This window comes from Dipodomys spectabilis, unplaced genomic scaffold (genome assembly GCF_019054845.1).
Source record: "Dipodomys spectabilis isolate Male_0828 unplaced genomic scaffold, ASM1905484v1 ptg000157l, whole genome shotgun sequence".
Taxonomy (NCBI): Eukaryota; Metazoa; Chordata; class Mammalia; order Rodentia; family Heteromyidae; genus Dipodomys; species Dipodomys spectabilis.
Window position 1 is genome coordinate 18,805,288 of NW_024870834.1, and position 25,174 is coordinate 18,830,461.

Here is a 25,174-nt window from a genome sequence, read left to right on the forward strand (position 1 = left end):
TCTCAAACTCTTGGACCCTGGATTTCCTCTAAAGCCTTTGATTGCTATCAGTGCACTTTGCTGTGGGTAGCACTTTGCTCTGCAGCTTGGAGGACCACTTTGAAAGCACTGTACACATAATACTAGACATTCCACCAACTGATAAAGAGTTACTTTCCACATAGTGAAGTCAGCTCAAACCAAAGAAAGAATATTGGAAGTCATAAGCTCACCAATGCAACAGCAATGTGGATGATGCATGCTGTGCATATGTTGATACTCAATTGGCTTTAAAAAGCTTTTACTTCATCCAGCATACTCTAATGGGAAGAAATGTTATTACTATTTCCTGCTGGAGGTGGGGAGTATTGGAGCAATGAAGGATAGTCATGGATGGGGGCTGGGAAGGTGGCTCAGTGGTAAAGTGTTTGCCTTGCACGAATGAGGCCCTGGGTTCGATTCCTCAGCACCACATAAGCAGAAAAAGCCAGAACTGGTGCTAATGCTCAAGTGGTAGAGTGCTAGCCTTGAGCTCAAGAGCTGAGGGACAGCACACCCAGGCCCAGAGTTCGGGCCCCACAACCTAAATAAATAAATAAATAAAGAGAGAGGAAGTTAGGTCATTGGGATGTGCTCTTGCATCTTGCTCTCTTCTTGTTCTGCTTTGCTACCATGGTGAAAGCCCAAAACCAAGGGAGCCAACAAATCATGGACTAAGAGATGTAAAATTTTGAGTGAAAGTACATCTTTTCTCCTTTATTATTATTATTTTTTGCCTCTCTCTCTTTTGAGGTACTGGTGTTCACATGCTAAGTAAGCATGCTATATTCAAAGCTCTTCTCTATTCTTTCATGTAGTTTGTTATAGCAACAGAAAGCTGATAACATGGGGGATGGGCTGGTATGCTTAGGGATTTCAGAATAACTAGTTGACTTAAAAGTAAGCTTTTTTGTTGGCAGAAGTATTTTATTTGTGTATATATGTCGGTCATGGAGCTGGAACACTAGGCCTGGGCACTGTCCCTTCAGCTCAAGGTGAGTGCTCTGGCACTAGACCGACCCATAGTGCTACTTCTGGTTTCCTGATGGTTAACTGAAGATCACAGTCTCATGGACTTTCCTGGACTTTCCTGCCCAGGCTGGCTTCAAATTGCGATCCTCAGATCTCAGCCTCCTGAGTAGCTTGGATTACAGGCATGAGCCACCAGCACCCAGTGGCAGTGGTATTTTTTTAAAACTTATTTTCTTATTGTTTTGTCAGTCCTGGGACTTGAACTGGGGGCCTTGGCACTGTCCCTGAACCACCCGAACTACTTCTAACTTTTTCTGAGTAGTTTAGAGATAAGAGTCTCATGGACTTTCCTGCCCAGGCTGGCTTCAAACCATGATCCTCAGATCTCAGCCTTCTGAGTTGTTAGGCTTACAGGTGTGAGCCACCAGTGCCCAGCTTGGTGGTAGTTTTTGTTGTTGTTTGTTTTTGTTTTAATTTGGAGCAAAGACAATTATAGAAGAAAGCAAATATTCTCCACTGGATTATGCAGCAAACACCACCTTTACAGGACAAAAATTTTATTAGACAAAAACTTGAGACCAAAACCCCGCCATCCTCAAATCCCAGGCATGAATGGCTTGCCCTGTTCCCCAGACCCTGGAACTCTAGACACTCTTGTAAGAAGCAATCAGCTTCCAGTTTACTGTCCAGAGGATTGAATTTAAGGAAGGACATACTTCCCTAAAGATAGACCAAAGGAAAAGTCAGGCAAATGGGGCAAAGAAAAGGCCCTGATTCTGTCTCCAAGAGGCTCCTTTTTGTATAAAATGGTGTAGTAGTTAATAACTAGGCTTTGTATATGTCAGACTTGTCTAAAACAATTCCATTGCTTCGTAGCTATTCCATTACAGGCAAGTCTCTCAGCCTTTTCCTCAGGCCAAAAAAGAAAAAAAAATTATAAACATACTATGTCAAAAGTTTCTTTTGAAAATATCAAATGAAGCTGGGCACTGGTGGCTCATGCCCACAATCCTACCTACTCAAGAGGTTGAGATCTGAGGATCACAGTTTGAAGCCAGGTCAGGCAGGAAAGTCTGTGAGACTCTTATCTCCAATTAACCACCAGAAAGCCCCAAGTGGTGCTTTGGCTCAAAGTGGTAGATTGCTAGCCTTGAGCAAAAGGGCAGGGGTATGGAAGTGGCGCTGTGGCTCAAGCGGTAGAGCGCTCACCTTGAGCTGAAGAGCCCAGGGACAGCGCCCAAGCCCAGAGTTCAAGCCCCATGACCGACAAAAAAAAAAAAAAAAAAAAGGGCAGGGGTAACACCCAGGCCCTAAGTTCAAGCCCCATGATCAACAAAAAATATAAATAAACAAACAAATAAATAAATAAGGATAATCAAATGAGATTAGTTATATGAAGCACTTAACATGGTGCCTGACACAGAATAATGGTTTAATAAAAGATTCTTTCAAACCTCTGATTAGACTAAGAATTATTTCCTCTGTTAGCACAGAGTTTGGTCGCTTCATCCAATTTTCTACCATGGAAATAAGATTTATCGTTCTCTGGCCATAATGAAATATATACAAATATCAAACTTAGTTTAACTCTTTCATTGAGACAATTGCACCGTTTAAGATAAGGTACTAATGGTCGCAGTATCAGCTCCTGAGCCTGTGCTGCGGCCCTGGCCGGTCAGTGTAGGAACCTTCTCAATAAAGTTGCTCCTTTATTTAAAAAAAAAAAATAATAAGGTACTAATAAATCCTCTCTATGTACTACAAAGTCAAACTCTTCCAGTGCTTCAGAAATACTTTCCTAGTTGAGGGTTATATCAATTTAAATGACTGTCTACTTCATCCCTTCTTACTTTTCTTCTGTTCCTTTCTTTTTTTTTTGTTGGGTATTTGAACTTCTAAGGCTAATCTGACCATTAGATAAGAGATCAGCAAACTTTGGTGTATGCCCAAAAAGTTAGGAATGTTTCTCAACAAAGATTATAGCTTCTATTATCTAGAACTTCAGTAGATAAATACTTCAAGATAGAGGGCATTGATACACCTAATACTTAAGCCCTAGGCATAGCTCTCATGAATATGTAGGCAGTTCTGGAATAGGCATATCTCATAATAAATATAGAGTGCTTTGGAGACCAGAGTCAACAGTGGTTCATACCATAGCTATTCAGGAGGCTGAGCTCTGAGGATCATGGTCAGCCCAGACAGAAAAGTCCATGAAATTCTACCTCCAAAACAATTAAGAAAAAGCTCAAGTGGCTAAAGTGACAGAGCTGCAACTGAGTAAGCAAGAGTATGAGGCCCTGAGTGTGAAGAGTGAGCAAGAGTGTGAGTCTCTGAGATCAAATCCTGGTACTGACAAAAAAAAAAAAAAAGTAGACACGCAAGCTTTGGAGTTGGTCATATATGCCAATTATCACCGTTATGGGGATGATGAAGGTAGATGGCTTTTATCTGCGGCCAGCCCTGGGCAAAAAATATGACCATTATATGAAAAATAAACTGCAAAGCAAGAAGTACTAAGGGCATTGCTCAGATAGTTGAGTTTTATCTAACAAAGGTGAGATCAACAAATCTAGGCTTTGTAACCAGGATGATGGTGCATATCTATAGTCTCAGCTACTCAGAAGACTGGCTTGGGAGGATTATTTAACAATGGGAGGCCAGCCTGATGGGACAGACTCAAGATAGTAAGACTCTGTCTAATAAATAAATGAATAAATAAATAAGAGTTAAATTAATTCTGGATCTGTCGTTTATATGACCTCGGTCTAGTTAGTTTCTCTAAGTTTCCATTTTTTCATCTGTTAAATGGGGACGATTACAGTATTTACTGCACATGGGTGCAAAGTTGATAAAATTAAATGCTACTGTTGTTATAAAACTATGGTTCATGAGCCTCTATAAAATCTCAAGTGATAGTCATAGGATGTTCACTAAAAACAAGCCTCATCAAACCCAATCACATTTCTTTGTTTCATAGGCTACTGAGTGTGTACATACTTGCTGACTCTTGATTTTAATTTTACCTAATGAATTTATGTGATCAAATGTAAGCTGGACAACAGTACACAACTAGAAATATTAGTGTTCATCGATAGATAGACGTTGATGGAAGGTCATGAAGCTTGTCTTGGCCAGTCTCTGATTTGAGTCTTATTAAAGTTTGAAAAGGAGGTACAGAAACACTGTGCTAGTAGGAAAGCCAACATACCAACATAAACACTCAAATTTATCTTGCCATAGGCCAAGAAAATGAAATAAAAAGGGACATTGTGCTGTATCAGGAGAGAGAGAGAAAGAGGGGAGGAATGGGGAATGGGGGAGGAGAGACAGAGAAAAAGAGAGGGGTCATTTATGGATATTACAAAATGAGAGAAGATTGCTGAGTAGTGGCTGGTGTGATAAGACTCCTTCACTCACTCATTCATTCATTCATCACTACTGGACTATGCACTCCTGCCTGGCCACTGCACAGGAGCTATAAAGATGAAAAGACAGAAATGATTCTAATAAATAAACTAAGTTCTGAAAGAGAATTGATCTAATAGGGAGACAGACTTCAAAATGCCGTTTTAAAAAACGGCAGGTATTAAGATGCACAAGTAGTAGCATGAGAAGAGAGAAAATGTAACCTACCCCTGCTTTTCAGATATAACAATGGCATGAGCATCAGAGGACCAAGAGACTTGTCAGATAACCTGACATGGAAAGAAAATGCTTTTTCTTTCTTTCTTTTTTTTCTTTTTGCCAGTCCTGGCCTGGGCACTGTCCCTGAACTTCTTTTGCTCAAGGCTCTACCATTTGAGCCACAGCACCACTTCTGACTTTTTCTGTGTATGTGGTTCTGAGGAATTGAACCCAGGACTTCATGCATGTTAGGCAAACACTCTACCACTAAGCCACTTTCTCAGCCCAAGAAAATGCGTTTTCTAGAGTGGATTTTATGTAGCATGTGCAAAGGCCCTCAGGCAGAGCAGGTTCTCTAGGAAGCCCTATACAACTCATATGAACATAGGATTTGGGAAGGGTGAGATCCAGAGACACACCGTTCATCTCTTGTTCCCAGTCCAAGGGAACCACTGGGCAAATCCACACCTTACCATAGGTGATGATAAGCAGCACAAAGTTGAGGTTTTTGAAGAGCCGAATGATGGCGTGTAAGTATGAAGAATCAGGTGATGCCAAGGCATAGCTCAGGGACTGAGCTCTGCTGGGGGGATGTTTAGGCTTCTCCTTGAACACTGAAAGGAAAGAAACAGAGATGGCTGCAAACTCTTGTGGTCTCCCGCTAGCAGAGCTGGCTCCACTCAGACAGGAGCCACTCCAGCACGCAGGAAGTAGGTGTGAACTGCCAGAGGAAATACTCAATTCTGCAATGGCATCTTTCCACTCCCCTCCCCTGAAACCACTTACCACAGTCTCAGGCTTAGCACCTGCTCCTTTGATTCCTTTCTGGGTTTTGTTTGATTTGTGGGGACAGGGCCTAACTATACAGCCCATACTTGGCCTGAACTCACACTCTGTTTCTGACCTCTAAAAGGTGGAAATCATTGGGCCTCCCATACAATATTCAAAAATCAAAGTGTCCCATGACAACCAACAGAAAACAGCCCAGATCACTGGAAAACTTAAAACAGACAAACACAATAACAACACATGGGCTGAAAAGGAGCAAAAGCTTGGTTGTCTGTGAGTCCAGTGAATGAACAGTTTACCTTCAGAACTCCTTGAAAAGGGGACAAAGCTGTGGCGCCCATACTTGGCACAGAGCTGGTACATGCTAGCTACAAAAAGCATTCCCTGAGTACATGAAAGAAATGGTCTTCTGTAGGAAAAACAGAGTCCATTTCTATTTTCACCAACTGGGAATCAGTAGTCTGCCTCATGAAGGAGACAAATTGACCGTGTTCCTCTCTGCTATGACTCTCTGCTACCAAGGGCTGGTGAGGGAGGGCCAGGATAAAAGTTGGTTCATATTCCAGTTTCCGTATGTCTGCTACTATCAATCGTCTTGACTACACAGTGCTGTTCAGCTTTCAACTACTTTTGGACCAATTATTGGTCCATTTATTGGACCAATCTAGGTCCTTGATTGAGTCTCTTAGCCTCTCTCATGGTTTGAGAAAACCATGTAGCCAGTGAACAGACTGTCTCCAGTTAGAGGAAATTGTGGAAATGAGATTTACTCTCTTGGCAGATCAAAGGGTCCCCCCTCCCACCCAGAAAACACTCCAGCCCTAACTTCAGAGCCCTGCTTCTTCCTCCTCCACAAATAGTCCTACCACCTCCTTTCCCCTGGACCTGTCACCCATTGTCTTGCCTGTTTGCCTCTTCTTCTATCCCAAAGAAAGCAAGTGAGGCAAGTAGGTGCCTTGTCCCTGCACCAAGAGGTATTGCCTCAAGGATTTGGAACCCACAAAGCAGGATTCAGATAACATTTCTCCATTCTTTATGCTTGGTAATAAAATGCCCAAACATAACATTATCCTACCATCCAGGATTTCAATTGCAATGAACCAGCCCTTCATCTGGGTATAAACATAGAGTGTAGAGCTATCCAGTTGTACAGACCCCTGGCTGCATCCTTTACCTCTGCCTCTCACCTTCCCTAGAGCACCCAAACTTCTGCCTAAGCCATTCTGCCATGCAAAGCCACTTGGCAGCCCTTCCTCATCCTGGATCCAGGCAGGGAAAGGGGTGGAATGAGGTCCACAGTTGTAGATCTGTCTGATGAGGAGGTGAGCCAGCAGTTAGGAATGAAACCTTTAACATGTGAGATGGAATTTGAAGGCATTAGGAAGAAAACTGGTTAACCTTTAGACAGGTGACTAACTGGAAAACAAAACAAAAACTCTACTCTTCCGTTGGTGACTTTTATTACAACCCACAGAAATCATTTAGATGAAAACCAAAGACAAAATTCTGCATTTATTTGTTTGGGTTTGTTTTTATTTGCTTGCTTTTTTTGTGACAGGGTCTCACTCTAAAGCTTAGATTGTCCTTGAACTCATGATCCTCTTGTCCCAGGCTCTCCAGTACTGGGATTACAAATACGAGCCACCGAGGCTGGAACACATAAAATTTTTCTAATCACCTATGTCAATGATTAAATGGACATGCACATAAAATGTTAATAACAGCTATTTGAGGTTGTGATTGCAATTAACTTGTACAAAGACAAGTTAAAGTCCATTTCTCTTATATTTTTGTATTTTCTAGATTTTTTCCATAGTAAGTATAAATTACTAATAATTTTTTAAAAGCATTAAAGAAATGTGGTCCCCATACATTCTCAGATTAATCTCTGAGATTACTAGTATTTGTAGATCAGCTTCTGTTTATCTTGTCTTTTTTATTTTGACAGTTTGGGGGCTTGAATTCAGGGTCTGGGCACTGTCCCTGAACTTCTTTTTGCTCAAGGCTAGCACTTTACCACTTGAGCCACACTACTTATGGCTTTTTCTGTTTATGTGGTACTAAGGCATTGAACCCAGGGCTTCATGCACACTAGGCAGGCACTTTACCACTAAGCCACATTCCCAGCCTCTTGTAGATTTTTATAGTATGGAGTTAAACAAACTCAGATTTGGCTCTAATCTCTACCACTTATTAGCTATGTAATCTTGAGGACTTATTCATTTATTTACTCTGTGTGTGTGTGTCTGTGTGTGTGTGTGTGTGTGTGTGTGTGTGTGTGTGTGTGTGTGCGTGCTGGTATTGGGGCTTGAACTCAGGTCACCATTCTTGCTTGGCTTTTTCACTCAAGGCTGGTACTCTTATCACTTGAACCCCATTCCACATCTAACTTTTTTTCTAGCTAATTGAAAATAAGTCTCATAGACTTTTCAACCCAGATCTGAGTATCTAGGATTACGGGTATGAGTCACCTGCCAGCCACCAGCAAAGAACTTATTTGATTTCCCTCATCTTTTTGTCCTAAGTGGGACTGATACTGGTACCTAACTTGTGGAGTTATTGAGACCTAGATGAATCAGGCATTCTTAGCTCAGTGCCTGGACACTGTGGACTCCTCACTGAGCTGTCATCAAGAGACCTGGAGATTGGTCTGGTGAAGGAGATTAGTGAACCTTCATGAGGAATTAATAATGTGCACAGGCCAGCTAGCACTATATTGGGAACAAGTGCTCAGGCTAAAACAATTGGAGACCACAAAAATCTTGGCCTCCAGTGTCTGTAAATAGTCATGGTATTTTAGAGTCCTATTCACTGGGCTCCCACCAAAGTGTGCAGAACCTCCCTGCGCCCTCCCTTCCGTCTACTGATGACCTTACCGATGATGACAAGGATGAAAAGGAGAGTGGCCACACCTCCTATTATGTAGAACATGATGCTGATGTGGTAGGCAAGCTTCTCCTGGTCACTGATGTTGGGTACCAAAATAGGAGGGACCAAGAACCCAATTGCAATGCCAAGCTATAGGAGACAGACACAATCAATTGGTTACTGATGGCCAAGAGGTAAACAACACACATTTAAAGAGATTCTTAATAAACAAGATCATTCCCAACTTCCATGCTTTCCTAAAGCCCAAATGAGGATTATTTCCTTGCTTCAAGACTCAAGGGATGGGGAGGGAAAACAAAGGAGGAGGCTACAATGCTTGATAAGAAATGTACTCATTATCTTGCCCATGTACAGTATTTTCACAATAAAAAAATAATAATTCTTTTAAAAAAAGACACTGGAGCAGTCTTTCTGCCTGACTCTTATTATTACTCACTATGGGAAAAGTTAGAGGTAAAGGTTCTCATCACAAGCTGGCTCCTCTCTAGTATAAACCAACATGCAATGGTTTCTATATATACATAGAGTAAAGTAACTCGATTTGTTTTTTGGCCAGTCAGGGCCTGGACACCCTCCCTGAGCTCTTTTGCTCAAGGCTAGCACTCTACCAGTTTGAACTAGAGTGCCACTTCCCATTTTCTGGTGGCTAATTGGATGTAAGAGTCTCACAGACTTTCCTGCCCAGGCTGGCTTTGAACAGTGATCCTCAGATCTCAGCCTCCTGAGTAGCTAGGATGAAAATAGTTGAGCCACTGACTGCTGGCTTTTTTTTTTTCTTGTGCTATTTAAATGTTTAGTTTCACTGATTTGTTGGCCTGGAGCTAAGGGTCTACTAAGACAACCACAAGAAAGTGCATTCAGTAAGAATTTGAAACCTAAAGTCACCATATTCACAAACAACAATGCTTCAATTCATTGTGTGAATGACTTAGCAACTGTCACAGCATCTCCCATGTGAACACACACACACACACACACACACACACACCAATTAAAGCACCTAATATCAGAGTGGAAGTCCAAATTCCAGGAGCCTGGCAGATTAATATGACCTGGGCGTGTCTGAGGTCAGAAATGCTTGGATTCAGCAGTGCCTGGCTATGAGACAACTCTCAAAAGTCCACCTGCCATCTGTAATACAGCAAGGCGGAAAGTGGCACAGTGCTAGTAAACTCAGGCATGCATCGGACTGCACTCTGCAGGATGGTAAGTCAGTCCTTATCACGCTTCCTCTGCTGACTTTGAAACGGAACAGAAGGTAGAAAAGCAGTGGGCTTTCAGCTCACACTGTCATACAATCCATCCATCCACTGCCAACCTGCCACCTCTTTATGGGGGTGCACACCTGCAAGTTACCACCTTTCCAGATGGTTGCCAGTGGTTCCTAGCTCTGCAATATTCACAGAAGTCATAAACAGGCTGAGTGTCAGACCCCTAGGCAGCCCATGATGAAGAACTACTTACTGTGTAAAAAGTACTCAACTAGATAGGTGGTAATCCTAGCTACTCAGGAGAATGGGAGCTGAGGATCACAGTTCAACACCAGCCTGGGCAAGAGAGACTGTAAGACTGTTATCTCCAATAAAACTACTCAGAAAAAGTCAGAAGTGGCACTGTGGCTCAAATGGTAGGGGACAGCACCCAGGCTCTGAGTTCAAGGCCCAGGACTGACACCAAAAAATAAAACAAAACTCAACTAGACATTTTTGGAAGTACCAGCTTTCAAAGGTTGAGAGTCTAGGGACAAGAATTTTCAAACAAAAGCATAAAAGATAGCCTAATTGGCTGCTTTTGTGGAGTGATATGATTGGTTGGTATAGTTTTGAAAGGGCTTTTGTAATCCTCTATTACAACCTGATTATTGCAGGCTATGTGAGGCCAAACTCCAGTAATTAAGGAACTTATCCAGAGTCACCCAACATTCTCGCTCAGCTGAGGTGAGAAAACTGATGTCCTAGCCTCTCAGGTCAGGGGCTCCTCCACTGGCCTACAAGGAGGCCTTCAGAAAAACCCCAAGGGGGCAGGCTTCAGGGTCCCCAGCCTCCTCTGCTCTGATTAAAACACACAGATTTGTGGGCTGAGACTGAATGCTTGCTTTGAAACTTTGGGGATGAAAACAGGTCATAGACCAGAAGGCAAAAACAACATTCCTCATTGCCTCCCACCGCTCTAACCACTCCAGGTCCTTGTGGCTTATGTGCTTTGGAATTGCAGGTCTAGAAGTGACCTGGAGAGACCCATCTGTGTAGGAGAGTGAGAAGGAAGATAGAGACATCTTCCAAAGCTCTGGGACTCTTTTCATTTCCAAAAGGAAGCTTAAAAGTCAGGAGAGCTTGATGCAGAACAACCTAATCCTCAGGAATCTCTGCCTCAATAATTAACTCCTCCCAGTTGGGGCTACACGCCAATGCCTGGCATCTCCACCCTACGCCTGATCGAGCACTGCTCCACCCAGCACAGTCAGCTTCCCCACGCAACCGGATGGAGCAGAGGCCCCAGGGGTCCTCTGTAACAGCGGCAGAATAACAACACTGTCTCAGAGCAGCTTTTCTCGAGGAAAGAAGCTGGCTTTGGAAGGTGCTTTCAGACCAGTGTGGGAAATCCAAAGCCAGGGATTATACTGTCAACAGCTGCTCCATGGTTTTTTTGTTTTGTGCTGGTCCCAGGGCTTGAACTCAGAGCCTGAGCGCTGTCCCAGAGCTTTTTTTTTTTTTTCTCCTTTCAAAGTTGGTGTACTATCACTTGAGCCACACCTCCACTTCTGGCTTTTTGGTGGTTCATTAGAGATACAAATGTCACCGATTGTCCAGTTCCGGCAGTTTTCAAACTGTGGTCTTCAGATCTCAGCTTTCTGAATATCTAGGATTACAAGTGTGAGCCACTGGAGTCCAGTGTAGGCTCTTTATTTTAAATTCAGTACCTTTACCAAAAAGAAAAAATAAGAACAGATTCAGCACCCTGCCCATAGGCAGAGAGTGGAAAGCTGAGATTCTACACCAGTTCTGTCTGACTCCAGAAGCCAGGCTCACCTCACTGCCACTCTGAAAGGATGGCATCATGCTCGTTACAGAAGCCTGAACTGCCACCCATCTGAGTCTGTCACATACTTGACTTCCTGGGGTAAAAAAGAACAGAGCTGAACCCAAGACCATGCAAAACGATTTTTTTTTAAAAGAGGATGTTGGGCTGGGAAGGTAGCTTAGTGGTACAGTGCTTGCCTAGCATGCATGAAGCCTTGGGTTCGATTCCTCAGTACCACATAAACAGAAAAAGCTGAGCACTGTGGCTCAGGTGGTAGAGTGGTAGAGTGCTAGCCTTGAGCAAAAGAAGCTCAGGGACAGTGGGCAGGCCCTGAGTTCAAGCCCCAGGACTGGCAAAATAAATAAGTAAATAAATAAATAAATGAATAAATAAAGAGGATGTTGGACCTGGAGGTTGGTACTGGCACCTTCCCTGCATTCCAAAAAATCAACATCCCCAGATATAAATAAATAACCAGGATGAGGTTAACTTCTGTCCATATACTTGATCTACTTTTATTTGTCAGTCTCAAAAAAAATTCAAAGCACAAAATTCATGGTTAAGCCAAGTCACATAGTCTTTGCTAGGGTATAGCTAGGGTATAGCTTTGTGATAGACATTTGCGTAGTACATGTGAAGCCTTCAGTCCAATCCCTGGTGCTGCAAGCAAACAAACAAACAAAAAAAAAACAAAACAAAACAGCTTGCTTTACAATTGGAACTGGGAAGAAATGTATTCATTACCTTATGTATGTAACTGTAACTCCTCTGTACATCGCCTTGACAACAATTTGTTTTTTAAATTGGAACTTGGTTCTCTTTATTTTTATATATCACATAATTATATTTCCCAGTTTTCTGTGATGACAAAGGTCACAGGCTGTACCAGTCTACCCTTCAGGTTGGGGGTGATCCTGTGTGCCTGTATTTTTGTGCGCTGTATGTTGGCAATCCTTATTGCCCAATGAGGGAGTCTGGGAGACACTTGTCTCAGGAAATGCAAGGCTCAGGTCTTCTCATAACCTCCCTGTGGCTCCTTGTCACTCCCCCACGTAGCTAGTAATCTTCAGACAGGTGAATCATGTCCTTTCCCTGCTAAAACCTGCAGCCAGGAGGCTGAGATCTGAGGATCGCTGTTCAAAGCCAGTCAATTAACCACCAGAAAACCAGCAGTGGTGCTGTGGCTCAAAGTGGTAAAGCACTAGCCTTGAACAAAAAAGTTCAGGGATTGAGCCCAGGTCCTGAGTTCAAGCTCCATGACCAACAAAACAAACAAACAAAAGAAACCCTGCAGTGGACCCTGGATACATGAATGAGAAAGGGAGGGAAGGAATGCATGTGGCCAACAAGTACAAGACTCCACATGACCCTACTCCCCAAAGCACCACCACCACAAAAACCCTACAGTGACTTCCCTCACTTTTAAATTAGGGACCAACATCCTAACTTAAAATTTAAATTTGGGCAGCCCACAAAGCTGTACCAAGGGGTCTGCCTTACAGGTCTGTCCCTAGTCATCTGCTTGCTGCTTAGGGACCCTGCCACACAGACCACCTTTCTGTCTTTGTAATATTCAAAAGCCACATGCCTGAGGACCACAGGGACATTGTACCAGCCACTCTGCCCAGACTAGGATGCCCTTTCTGCCTGTTCCACCTAGTAAATGCCAACATCCTTCAGGCCTGAGTTCTAGTACATAAGGTCATGTCACTGTAGAAGTAATAACTTTGTATTTCTCCATTCTCTCTCTCCCTCTCCCTTTCCCTCTCTCCCTCCCTCTCCCTTTCCCTCTCTCCCTCCCTCTCTCTCTCTCTCTCTCTGTCCCCCCCTTCTCACTAGACAAAGCATGCGAGAACAATGCTCTCAAGCCTTCTTTCAGTCTCTGCCAGATCTTGCCTTTCCTCTTCAGCCTCCTTGACTGCCTTCTAGACAACTGCAATCTCTTCTACAGGCCTGCCAGTGTTCCCATTTCTTAGCACGCACTGAACAGAGTCCTTGCTCAACATCCGCAAGACACTGACCTCTCAGAGGAAGAAGTCCAAACTCCTCCTCAGCCTGCTGCTCATAGCTTGCTCATCACCTTTGTCCCCTCTCCTCCCATGTCCCTACAGATTCCATGTCCTTCAGTCAGACTGCCGCAAATCCCATTGCCAACCCTTCCATCCTCCAGTCTAGACTTTTCCCAGAGTTCACCATTTTAACCCATTCAGTGCCCATCTCGGTGCCGGTTCCTTCATAGTGCTTCTCTTCATTCTGCCAGCCAAGTATGATCTCTTTGCTCTATCTATCTCCAGAGCTTTGGTTTCCAGTCATCTTCCTAACCCTTACTAGTCCAGTGCCTGGTGTCTTCACCAGGTGCTTGCTCAACAGATGGGAACTACAGTAAGTTCTTCAGCATAGATCATTTACAATTGTCCTATGAGTCCAGATTCATGCAAAGATGGGGTAGAAAATCTAAACAAAGTTCTCAGAGAAAGTTTGCTATTTATAAAAGTATAACTTAGAGCCGGGCGCTGGTGGCTCACGCCTGTAATCCTAGCTACTCAGGAGGCTGAGATCTGAGGATCGCGATTCAAAGCCAGCCCGGGCAGGAAAGACCGTGAGACTCCTATCTCCAATAAAACTACCAGAAAACCGGAAGTGGCACTGTGGCTCGAGTGGTAGAGCGCTAGCCTTGAGCTGAAGAGCTGAGGGACAGCGCCCAGGCCCAGAGTTCAAGCCCCACGACCGACAAAAAAAAAAAAAAAGTATAACTTAGCCAGCCACCAATGGTTCATGCCTGTAATCCTAGCTACTCGGGGTGTTGAAATCTGAGGATTACAGTTCAAAGCCAGCCTGGGCAGGAAAGACCAGGAGGCTGTGCTCTCCAACCACCAGAAAGAAAAAAAAAACAGGAGTGGCGCTGGTGGCTCAAAGTGGTAGAGCACTATCCTTGAGCAAGAGGGCTGAAGGACAATAACTAGGCTCTAAGTTCAAGCCCTATGATGGACAAAAAGAAAGAAAGAAAGAGAGAGACAGAAAGAAAGAAAGAAAAAAGAAAGAAAGAAAGAAAGAGAGAGAGAAAGAAAGAAGGAAAGAAAGAAAAAGAAAGAAAGAAAGAAAGGAGTCCTGAGATGCCATAAAAGGAAGCAAGGAAAGCCCAAGGTGACTACTGGGACACCAGAACACTGAAAACTGGGCGCACTGAGCTTGAGAATGAGCTCCCAGTTACCCAGGAACACCAAGGCACAGCCATGGTAAGCAGCAATGTGCATGCAAAGCCTGCTCATATGACTGGATTTGAAATCCCTAAATCCAAACACTTTTTTTTTCTCCCAAAAAGACTGATTTAGGATTAAGGAAGTTATTAGGCCTTCAGGAACAAAAGTAATCCCATTGACTTGGAAGTGTGTGTGTGTGGGGGGGGGGGATCATTCATAAAAGAGGTTTGGAGATAGAAAGGCTAACCTTTGGCCTCTTAAGAACTTGGAAAGCAAGGTCAAAGTTGGTCAACTTCCGATTTCCAGATATCTCTCACAGGTTTGTTCTCAACACTGAGGGTGTGCTGGTGGCCTATACTGCCTTGCTATTCTTGAGTTTCCCGAATCCTATGCGGTGTGTGTGTATGGGGGAGAGGGGGGCATGAGCAATGGAAATGCAGAAGAAGGCTGGATCCCAAATTAGGATAGGCAAGAGTCTTTGATGCCCAGGAAAGATTATCATAGTAAAAAGAGGGTACATATAGGCTTACCACATGAGGACACTGACCTAATCCCTATTTTAAAGTTGAGGAAACCAGCATTTAAGTAGCTGGCTGATTGTACTCTTTGCACTAGGCTAAATGCGTTTGTCTTTGCTATTATTCAAACTTGAAGGAAACTAACATATATAGAGTGCCTATGATGTGCTAGTGATTTGCTAAAGGAATTTCCACATGGTTATTTTATTTAAGTCCTCATAACCACACCCTGAAGTCAGCAGCAGCAGCTCTGATCTTTTTTTCAATGGAAACATATCAATAATTTGCCCAAAGTCACCTCACATGACATTTCCTGTGTGACTTTCCCTACAATGCCAAGAGTAGAGACAGTCCTCAGTAAATCTTTTCTGAATAATGACATGACTTGTAGAACTGGACAGCTCAAGTATTTCCAGTCTCCTCTATAGCAAACAAGTTGGGCAGAGCTGTAGTTGGCTGCCTTCAAGAGTTTACCACCAAAACTAGAGGAAATGTAGAATAACAGAAGCCCCCAGCACACATTTGGGACTCCCCATGATCAGATACAGAGGTCATTGAGGAGTGGGCTACTCTACTTTCTGCCCTGGAACCTACGTGTAACTCAAACACCTACTGCACACTAAGCATCCTACTGAAAAATAAGGGAGGAGACACAAGATAAAGAGCTTACTCTTACCAAGCTTAACACCTTTTTTTTTTCTTTTCTTTTCTTTTTTGGTGGGACATGGGGTTTGAACTCTGGGCCTGGGCACTGTCCCTGAACTCTTCAGCGCAAGGCGAGCACTCTACCTCTTGAGCCACATTGCCAATTCTGGTTTTCTGAGTGGTTTATTGGAGATAAGAGTTTCACGGCTTTGAACTGTGATCCTCAGATCTCAGCAGCCTGTAGCTGGGATTACAGGCATGAGCCACTGGTGCCCAGCTCCTACAATTTTTTTTTTAAATTTTATTATCTTGGTTTGTTTTTGCTCTTGAGACAGGATCTCATTCTTTTTTTTTTCTTTTTTCTTTTTGTGGGTCATGGGGTCTGAACTCTGGGCCTGAGCACTGTCCCTCAGCTCTTCAGCTCAAGGCTAGTGTCCTACCACTTGAGCTAAAGCACTACTTCTAGCTTTTCCTGCATTTGTGGTGCTGAGGAATTGAACCCAGGGCCTCATGCATGCAAGGCAAGCACTCTACCACTGAGCCACCTTCCCAGCCCTACAATTTCTTTTAAAGCAACTTTCTAGGCAATGGCTATACTTTGTCAAAGATACCTTGACATGGATCTATAGTCTTTTCTCTTTTTCTTTCTTTTTTTCCTTTTTGCCATTCCTGGGCTTGAACTTAGAGCCTGAACACTGTCCTTAAGCTTCTTTTGCTCAAGGCTAGTACTCTACCACTTGAGTCACAGCACCACTTCTGGCCTTTTCTGTGTATGTGGTACTAAGGAATTGAACCCAGGGCTTCATGCATGCTATAGGCAAGCACTCTACCACTAAGCCACATTGCTAGTCTTGATGCTAGGTTTCCTCCTCATCTTTGTGGTACAAGGTTAGCTAAAGAGCAGAGTTACCCTAAGCTTTAAAGAGGGACTATGCTAAGTTTAGGGAAAAGGTCCAAGTTGTACAGGGAAACTTTTCCTAATTGAAAAAAAAAAAGTGATGTTGACAAAGGACTTCATTACCTTATTTTTAAAACTAAGCCTGGTAGTTAGGCCTGTTTTTAGTCATTCTAACTCTGCAGCCTCTCAGTACACAATCCCTCTTAAGGACTGGGTGTTTCCCTTGAACACAGTCTCATGATGAACTCCACAAAGGGTCAGCCTAGGTCTCTAGGAGAGCTTCCCCTTCATAGGAGCACAAATCACTGTGGGCTTCTATACTGGCCATGCTGACAGCCAGTGGCCACAGGCTCACAGAGCTTCCCCATGAATCAGCCAGAGAAGAGAAAAAAGTGAGTGGGTGGTTTTCAACCAAGGCCAGCCAAGGTTGCATCATGCAAGACTCACTCCACTTTTTTTTGTTGTTGGTGGTGGTAGTGGGGCCTGAACTCTGAGTCTAGGTGCTGTCCCTCAGCTCTCCAACTCAAGGCTAGCAATCTACCACTTAAGCCACAGCGCCACTTCCGGCTTTTTCTGCTTACGTGGTACTGAGGAATTGAACCCAGGGCCCCATGCATGCAAGGTAAACACTCTACCACTGAGCCACCTTCCCAGCCCACTCCACATTTTTTCACATTTAAAGTAAACGATGTAAAAAGTTCTACTCAAATTGCTTTCCTACCAATTCTATCCCAAAGACAGGCAACTCAGCAACCAATAGAGAGATACTTTGGTCCTGTGGATTTGGTCTGTTCAGTTTCCCCACTTCCCACCCTGTGACAGATAAAATGGTTCTCAAAGGAGAATTATCACCTGTCTCTGCATCACAACATGCTGTCAGTCCTAAAAGTAGTATGCATGTGACAGAATTACAAATCCTTCAAGCTTTCCTCAGTCTAGTAGTCTCTGTCTAGATGAACTTCCTCAGTGATAGGCATCAATTCCAATTCTCAGTGGTAAACCTCAGACCTGTTGCTTCATAGACTGTCATAGGTTAAAACCAGTTCCTCTTATTTAAGTGGGTATATCCAAAAATAGACAGGGTGGGCTCCATGTAGCTTTTCCTAAGAAACTAACTTCATATGTAAACTAACTCTGTTTCATGACCTCAGAGAGAAATCTGGAAGAAAAAGAAATCAAAGCCTTACACCAAAGCTACCTGTATCTACCCACCACCCAAAGAGAATAGCACTATCAGATGAGACCTTGTCTTTTTTTTTTTTGGGGGGGGGGGGGAGGGTCTGGTCGTGGGGCCTAAACTCTGGGCCTGGGCGCTGTCCCTCTGCTCTTCAGCTCAAGGCTAGCGCTCTACCACTTGAGCCACAGCGCCACTTCCGGCTTTTTTTCTTTTTGCTTTATGTGGTGCTGAGGAATCGAACCCAGGGCCTCAGGCATGCAAGGCAAGCGCTCTACCACTGAGAACACCTTCCCAGCCCCGAGACCTTGTTCTTTAAGGAACCCAAGGACTTCTTTGCTCCACCACATTTCCCAGTGTCCTGCACTGAAGTCATTTCTCCTCGCATTTGGCCTGACATTTCTACCACTGGTTATTCTTCAAGTGACCGACTTACATTCTAATCTCTCTTCTCTTAAATGTGAACTCTAGGACAGCAGGGACCTTCTCTTTCATGGTTTGGCCTGCAGCAGACATTATATGTTCAATAAATAAAACAAAAGCAGTAGTGATTGGCTAACAGAGTGAAGGCCTTTGTCCACTGGCTGTCATTTGTCACACAGCATACCGTCAACTGGGGAGACACAGCAATGTGATCAAGAATAAATAGAATTCAAGCAGAAAAGGAGCGAGGACAAAGGCAGCTGGCCAACAGCCATGTGGGTTACTTCAAAGGCTAGAGAGCTGGATCACAGTAGAGAAAACCTAATATAGACCATGAAATCTATGGCAATGCAGGGCCAGCCATACTGAGGGTGGATACTGGAGGAAGGGAACTCTAGAGAAAGAGACCTGCCAAGGACAAGCTGTGACATCTTCATAAGGACCCTAACATCATCACTAGGGCTGTCCAAGTCCCACCCATTCCCATTTGTTACCACTAATCATTGCCACTTAGTAACTGTGAGGGACCTTGGTAAGGCCAGAACCACCTCTAGCCCTCAGGAGAACCTTCTTCCAGGCCCCATTCCCTGAGTGTGGAGACTACATGTATCAGTTCCATGCTTTGTCCCACACAGAAGGGAGGGCCATGCTAGGTACACACAATGTTAAAGCTACATCTTGTCCCTTCTTGATACAAAGCCCTTCTGCTAGCTTTGAACTTCTTGGAATCAAAAGGAACTAGAAGGCTCCACGGGACTCTTGAAGTTAAAGAATGGCTTAGCTCAGAAGGCTCAATAACTGTTCAAGCACTGATGAGAGAGATGTAGATAGAATCTCTGAGAGAGGATTCTACAACAGAAGATAACTAGAGCTAACTCTGAACAGCAAACTGTCTGTACAGACAAGAGTACTAAGTCAGCTATATGGAGGGGGTAGCCCTAGTACAAGGTTGAATATGACAAGATAAAACATGACCTATGGACAAGGAAGCCCTTTAATTACCTATCAAAAGGCAGGTCCAGAGTGTTCTTTTTCTAAGTGAAAGAAAGGACACTAGAAGTCAACATCTATACAATAACTATTCAAGGGCTGGGAAAGTGGCTCAGTGGTAGAGCGCTTGCCTTGCATACATGAGGCCCTAGGTTCGATTCCTCAGCAGCACATAAGCAAAAAGAAAAAAGCCGGAAGTGGCACTGTGGCTCAAATGGTAGAGCGCTAGCCTTGAGCTGAAGAGCTGAGGGACAGCGCTCAGGCCCAGAGTTCAGGCCCCACGACTGGACCCCAAAAAAACTAAAAACAAAAAACAAAAAACTATTTAAGGCCCCTGCACATCAACAACCCAGTAAGATTATCAGTAGGTCATACAGTGTCTGGACAGGGATCAGAGCCCCTAAGAAAGCCATGTTGATTTCATAGTAGAGGTTAAGCAACTTACTGAAGGTCACAGAATGAATCAAGGTCAAGGTCAACATCAAGGCTTCTGAAGTCCTATTCCTAGCACTGCTCCCTTTCAAAGCAACCTGGCTAAGCTTCACAAGGAAGCAGTGGCAGATCCCAGGAATGCATGGGCTGAATCAAGATCTGATTGGGGCAGTCGTAATGCTCTGATCTACCTACAGAATGTCTCAATGCATAGTTGATGCTGTATGTTCCATCTGCCTCTGACCAGCCCTGGTAGATAAATCTGAGGGACTTTTTTTTCCCCTCATGGGGCTTGAACTTGGGGTCTGAGCACAGTCCCTGAGCTCTTGTGATGAAGGCTAGTGCTCTACCACTTTGAACCACAGCACGACTTCTGGTTTTCAAGTGGTTAATTGGAGATGAGTCTCATGGACTTTCCTGCCCAGGCTGGCTTCTAACTGTGATCCTCAGCCTCCTGAGTGGCTAGGATTACAGGCATAAGTCACCAGCATCTGGCTTAGCTCCAATTAACTAGCAAAAACTGGAAGTTGGAGGTATGGCCCAAGTAGTAGAACTCCAGCCTTGAGTGAAAGTTAGGTCTTGAGTTTGAGCCCTAGTACAAGATATACAGACAGACAGACAGGAGGCCTTTCTCAAGGCTCCACTGCAGGCCAAAGGTTGTGCATATTGTGTGCAGTGACACATAAGACAATAGAGACAAGTGAGGGGCTGGGTACAAGAGAGGAAGTGGCTCCAGAGAACCAGAGCCCTGAGTCTTCCGCCTTCTGTCTTCCTTCAGCTTAGCCAGTCCAAAAAGGTAGAGACTCAGCCACCTGCTGTTCTTCCCAGCACCTACTTCAAAGGCTTCAGAACCTGAGGAAATGGAGGGGATTTTCTCAGTTGGGGCTCAGCTGTACACAAAACATGAGGAAGATTAGGAAGAGGGTCAGGTCAAGCTGAACTTTTTCCCACTCTCAGTCCTGAGGCCCCAGCTGACATATTATTAAAGGATTATCACAGCAAACTGGACAATGGGAAGATACAGCCTTGGATGGTCAATGAGCCAAGTTCCAGAGTTACAATCATTTCTTCCCCCCACTCTTAGTGTCCTTAGGTCTTTATGCACCATGTATAGCCTCTTCAGGCTTGTGTCTCAGGGATCCAGCTGTTGACAGTGCTGAGTTCTACCTAGTAGTTCTACCTAGTACTGGTCCCTACCTATCTCACCCACAGAAAGAGTCAGCTGAGCCTGCTTAAATTTCCATGTTTGTGAGGGGAGCTGGTGGTTCATGTCTACAATTCCAGCTACTCAGGAAGCTGAGATCCAAAGATCATAATTTCCAGCTACTCTGAGGAAATGAATCCAGGAGACTCATCTCCAAGTAACCAGCAAAAAGCTGGAACTGGAGGTATGTTTCAAGTGTTAGAACCTCAGCTGGGAGCAAAACCAAGAAGGAGCATCTGTCTACAGGAATTTCAGAGCAGCTGAAATCTAGAGAAATGTGGAAGAAGACTGTAGGAGTTAGGGAATTAGGGGAGAGGGGAAAGATTGCTGTGGATGCAGGAATGTGGGCAATGTTTCTGGAGAGAGGGTTTGGTTCCAGAATCGTGTACATCTGACGCTGCCTCCCTAAGCCTTCATCACAATCCTGTTCCATATAACAAAGCTGATGCTCAAAGGGGAGAGGTGTCAGCTGGGAGCCCCATCGATGGCTGCTGTCAGAACTGGGCCCAGCTTCCCCACATCAAGATAACTCAAACTTCCATGAACATCAGATTTCCTGGAGGAAATCTGGAGTCCCACTCGAGAGAGGCTAGTTCTTTGGGTCTCCCTGGTGCTTAGACATGTGTATAGTTTTTGAGACAGGGTCTCACTGTGTAGCCCAGGTGAACCATCTTACCATCCTCCTGCCTCAGCTTCTTCCCACTACTGAGATTACAGCTGTGTGTTACCATAACTGGCCTGGAATCAGCATTTTAAGGAATGCTTCCAAGGGATTCTGATACTGGACATGCATGGGCTGCACTTTAGAGACACTTGATCTCCATGGTCCCAAGAAAGGAAATCAAGAAATAATTCTTAGCCACTGGCTTACCCCAGGAGAAGTGAGGTATGTGTTCCTGTCAAGCTCTTCACGGGAAAATGTTTTCTGAATATACTCCATAAACATGTCCAATACCTAACGGTACATAGGCCAAAGGTTTGAGGAGGTCTAGATTGCTCAGGGGCAGTCACTGCCCTGAACAGCCAACAAGAATGGACTTGTTTAACACTGTTGACTTAGGGCTATGCACACTGCCTTTTATAGAAAAGATGGAACACACAAATAGCTTTGTGTCCAGTGATACTGGTAGTCTCGAAGAGCCACAAAGGAGACCCAGAAAGCTTAGTCCAATCATTTGGAGCAGAGGAGAAGGGGAGAGGAGAAGGGGAAAGAGGGAGTGTGTGTGTGTGTGTGTGTGTGGAAGCAGCCCACACCCAACTGCAGGCCCACAGGGCTGTCCAACCCAAAGCCAGTTCTCGGAAATAAGAGGGGCCTGTGTTCACCCCTCTATAGAAGCATCTGGTATAAACCAATGCATACACAGCTCCATCATGAGGCTCCTACTCACTGCCTAGTGCCCAGAAGCTGGTAAGGAAGTGAGATCTGGCCCTGCTTCCTATCCCCCTAGGCCAGCAGGTAAATTTTCTTCTGCTCTGGCCAGGGGGCAACTTGGATTGTTGGGTTGAGAGACTGAGCCATCAAAGCCTGCAAGACATAACAATTCACACACACACACACACACACACACACACACACACACACGACTTGAGTTCTTCAGGATCAAAGAAAGGATGATGTTCTGTTGACTGAAGTGTGGGCAGACTAGGGAGGAGATGGAAGACAGAATAAAGAGGAGGAAACACCAGCTTTCACCTTGACCGGAGGCACCTTGTCATCACCATGAAGTTTGGATGGGGCTCCAACCCTCATCCTTCAAGCCACACAGGGCTGATTGATGTTGCTGTTTGAGGGGAACTGAAGTTAAGGGAAGGACATCCTGTTAACAGCATGGCTGGAAAGAGATCAAGAATTAGCCGTGGAAAGCAGCTGTGTATGTGTGATAAGCATGGGCGATCCCTTCCTTCAGTAGTCTGGAATTAGACTGCAATCTGGCAAGCAGACACGGCGCCCACCCAGCATCTGTGTCATTTCAGAGGCCCCAAAGTCTCACCACAAACAGCACTCCTCTCCATACAATGGGAAAATGACACTCATCTCCCAGCCACTGCTCTGCTCTTCATTTAAGTAGCGCTGGAAACAGACCCGTCAGGATCCTGGGAATAAGTCTCCATCAGGATCCTGACAGCAAAGTTTCTGGAAAGAAAGGCTCATTCTCCCTCTGAACCGAACTATTGCTTACTTTATTCATTAAGAATCACCTGAACCTTCAGTTATTACAGAAGATAGCATGCTTGCTCCCCAGTGCACTCACACTGGGGCCCTGCTAAGAGCATGCTTCTTCCTTTGGCTCTTCAAATTAAATGCCTTTTACATCATCCCAGTCCTGGGGCTTGCACTCAGGGCCTGGGCACTGTCCCTCAGCTTCTTTTTATTCCACTCAAGGCTAGCACTCTACCACTGGAGCCACAGCACCACTTCTGGCTTTTTCTGTTTATGGGGTACTGAGGAATTGAACCCAGGGCTTCATGCATGCTAGACAAGCAGTCTATTGCTAAGCCACATTCCCAGTCTCTTCAGCACCTTTTGTAGTAGGCAGCTATTATCTCCACTTTACTAAAGAAGCTAAGACTAGGACAGTTATGGTTCTGATCATAGGGCACACAGTAGAGCTAAAGATGGGCCTCTGTGTAATGCACATACAGTAAGAACTTGATTGCCCCAGTACAAGATTAAGATTTGGCCTGGGAACCAGTGGCTCATACCTGTAATCCTAGCTACTCAGGAGGCTGAGATCTGAGAATCTCAGTTCAAATCCAGTCCATGTTGGGGATGGGGGGATGTTGAGCACTGTGGCTCAAGGTGGTAGAGCATTAGCCTTGAGCAGAAAAGCTCAGAGACAGCACCCATGCCCTGAATTCAAGTCCCATGACAAAAAAAAAAAAAAAAAAAGGTTTAAGATCTTGATTCACAGAAAGAAGACAATCCAGGCATAGATCACCCAGGCCTGGAGCAGTTTGCTGGTCATCTTTATTCCTTTCAGGAAATGAACAGCTGTTAATTCATGCATCTAAGCTTCATTCAAGCACCAGTTAGGTCCAAAACTCTGCTCCTCTTTGGCATGTGTGGCACTTTGGAAATGGCCAGAGGAGGCAGAGAAGAGGAAGAGTACAGGAGAGACAAAGGAAACAACAAAGGGCTGCCAGTACACTAGCTAAGGAATAGCTGACAAAGGGAATGGACATGAGCTATTTTTTTTTTCTTTTGTCAGTCATGGGGCTTGAACTCAAGGCTTGGGCTCTGTCCCTGAGCTTTTTTGCTTAAGGCTAGTGCTTTAGCACGTTGAGCCACAGCTCCACTTCCGGTTGTCAGGTAGTTAATTAGAAATAAGAGTCTCCAACTTTCCTGCCCGGGCTGGTTTTGAACTGTGATCCTCAGATCTCAGCTAGAGTAGCTGAACAGCTAGAATTTACGGGCATGAGCCACCAGCACCTGGCTCCTCTGTTCTTTCTGATGGTTGTGGTGGATAAATACATATAGCATAAAATTTTAACATTCTCATCTGGGCATGTAGCTCAGTGGTAGAACATTTGCTCAGCATACATGAGGCCCTGTGTTGGATTCCCAACACTTAAAAAAGAAAAAAGAAAAAAAGAAACTATTTTTAACGGTATAATTAGATAGTTTGAAATACATTGGCACTATTGTACAACCTTCATCTCTATCAACTTTAGATCTTTTGTCATGTTCTCAAACTAATACTCTGTACCTCTTAAACAACACTCCCTGTTTTCCCTCCCCTGGCCTCTCAACAACCACCATTCTACTTTCCAATCTCGATGAACTTGACTATTATAGTTGGTATATAATTAAAAAAAAATACTGCTTGGTCTTTGTCCCAGTTCCTGACACAGAGCCCCAAAAAAATCTCTGGAATTTCTGGAATGATAGGAATATCTTTTATTCTTAACCCTTTTCCAAGAGACCTGACTTTACACTAATGAGGCCACAGGTTAGGGCCCCAAGATAGACTCAGAATGGGACAATTACCTTTAGTAAAGGAAGATTAATTAAAAAGTAGGAGCCAGGCATCTGAGGCTCATGCCTGCAATACTAGCTACTCAGGAGGCTGAGTTCTGAGGATTGTGGTTCAAAGCCAGTCTGGGCAGGAAACTCCATGAGATTCTTAACTCCAATTAACCACCAGAAAACCAGAAGTGGCACTGTGGCTCAAGTGGCAGAGCACTCACCTTGAGCTGAAGAGCTCAGGGACAGCACTGAGGCCCAGAGTTCAAGTTCCATGACAAAAAACAAAAACAAAAATAAAGTGGGAACTAGCAAGATAGAAAGTAGAACATTGCCAGTGTCTATCACCTGTGATCCTAACTACTCAGGAGGCTGAGATATGAGGATTATGGTTCAAAGCCAGAAGTAGA

General features: G+C 44.3%; 1 protein-coding gene across 1 annotated transcript in view; it reads right to left on the reverse strand.

The window, feature by feature from the left end:
* Flvcr2 (FLVCR heme transporter 2) overlaps positions 1-25,174 on the reverse strand; it is a 50,464-nt gene that overhangs the window by 16,903 nt on the left and 8,387 nt on the right. The window contains exons 2-3 of the mRNA XM_042692823.1: positions 8,283-8,424; positions 5,091-5,231 (exon numbers count right to left, since the gene is read on the reverse strand). Of these exons, the coding sequence (XP_042548757.1) occupies positions 5,091-5,231; positions 8,283-8,424 (283 nt within the window). The remainder of the gene's footprint in view (positions 1-5,090; positions 5,232-8,282; positions 8,425-25,174) is intronic.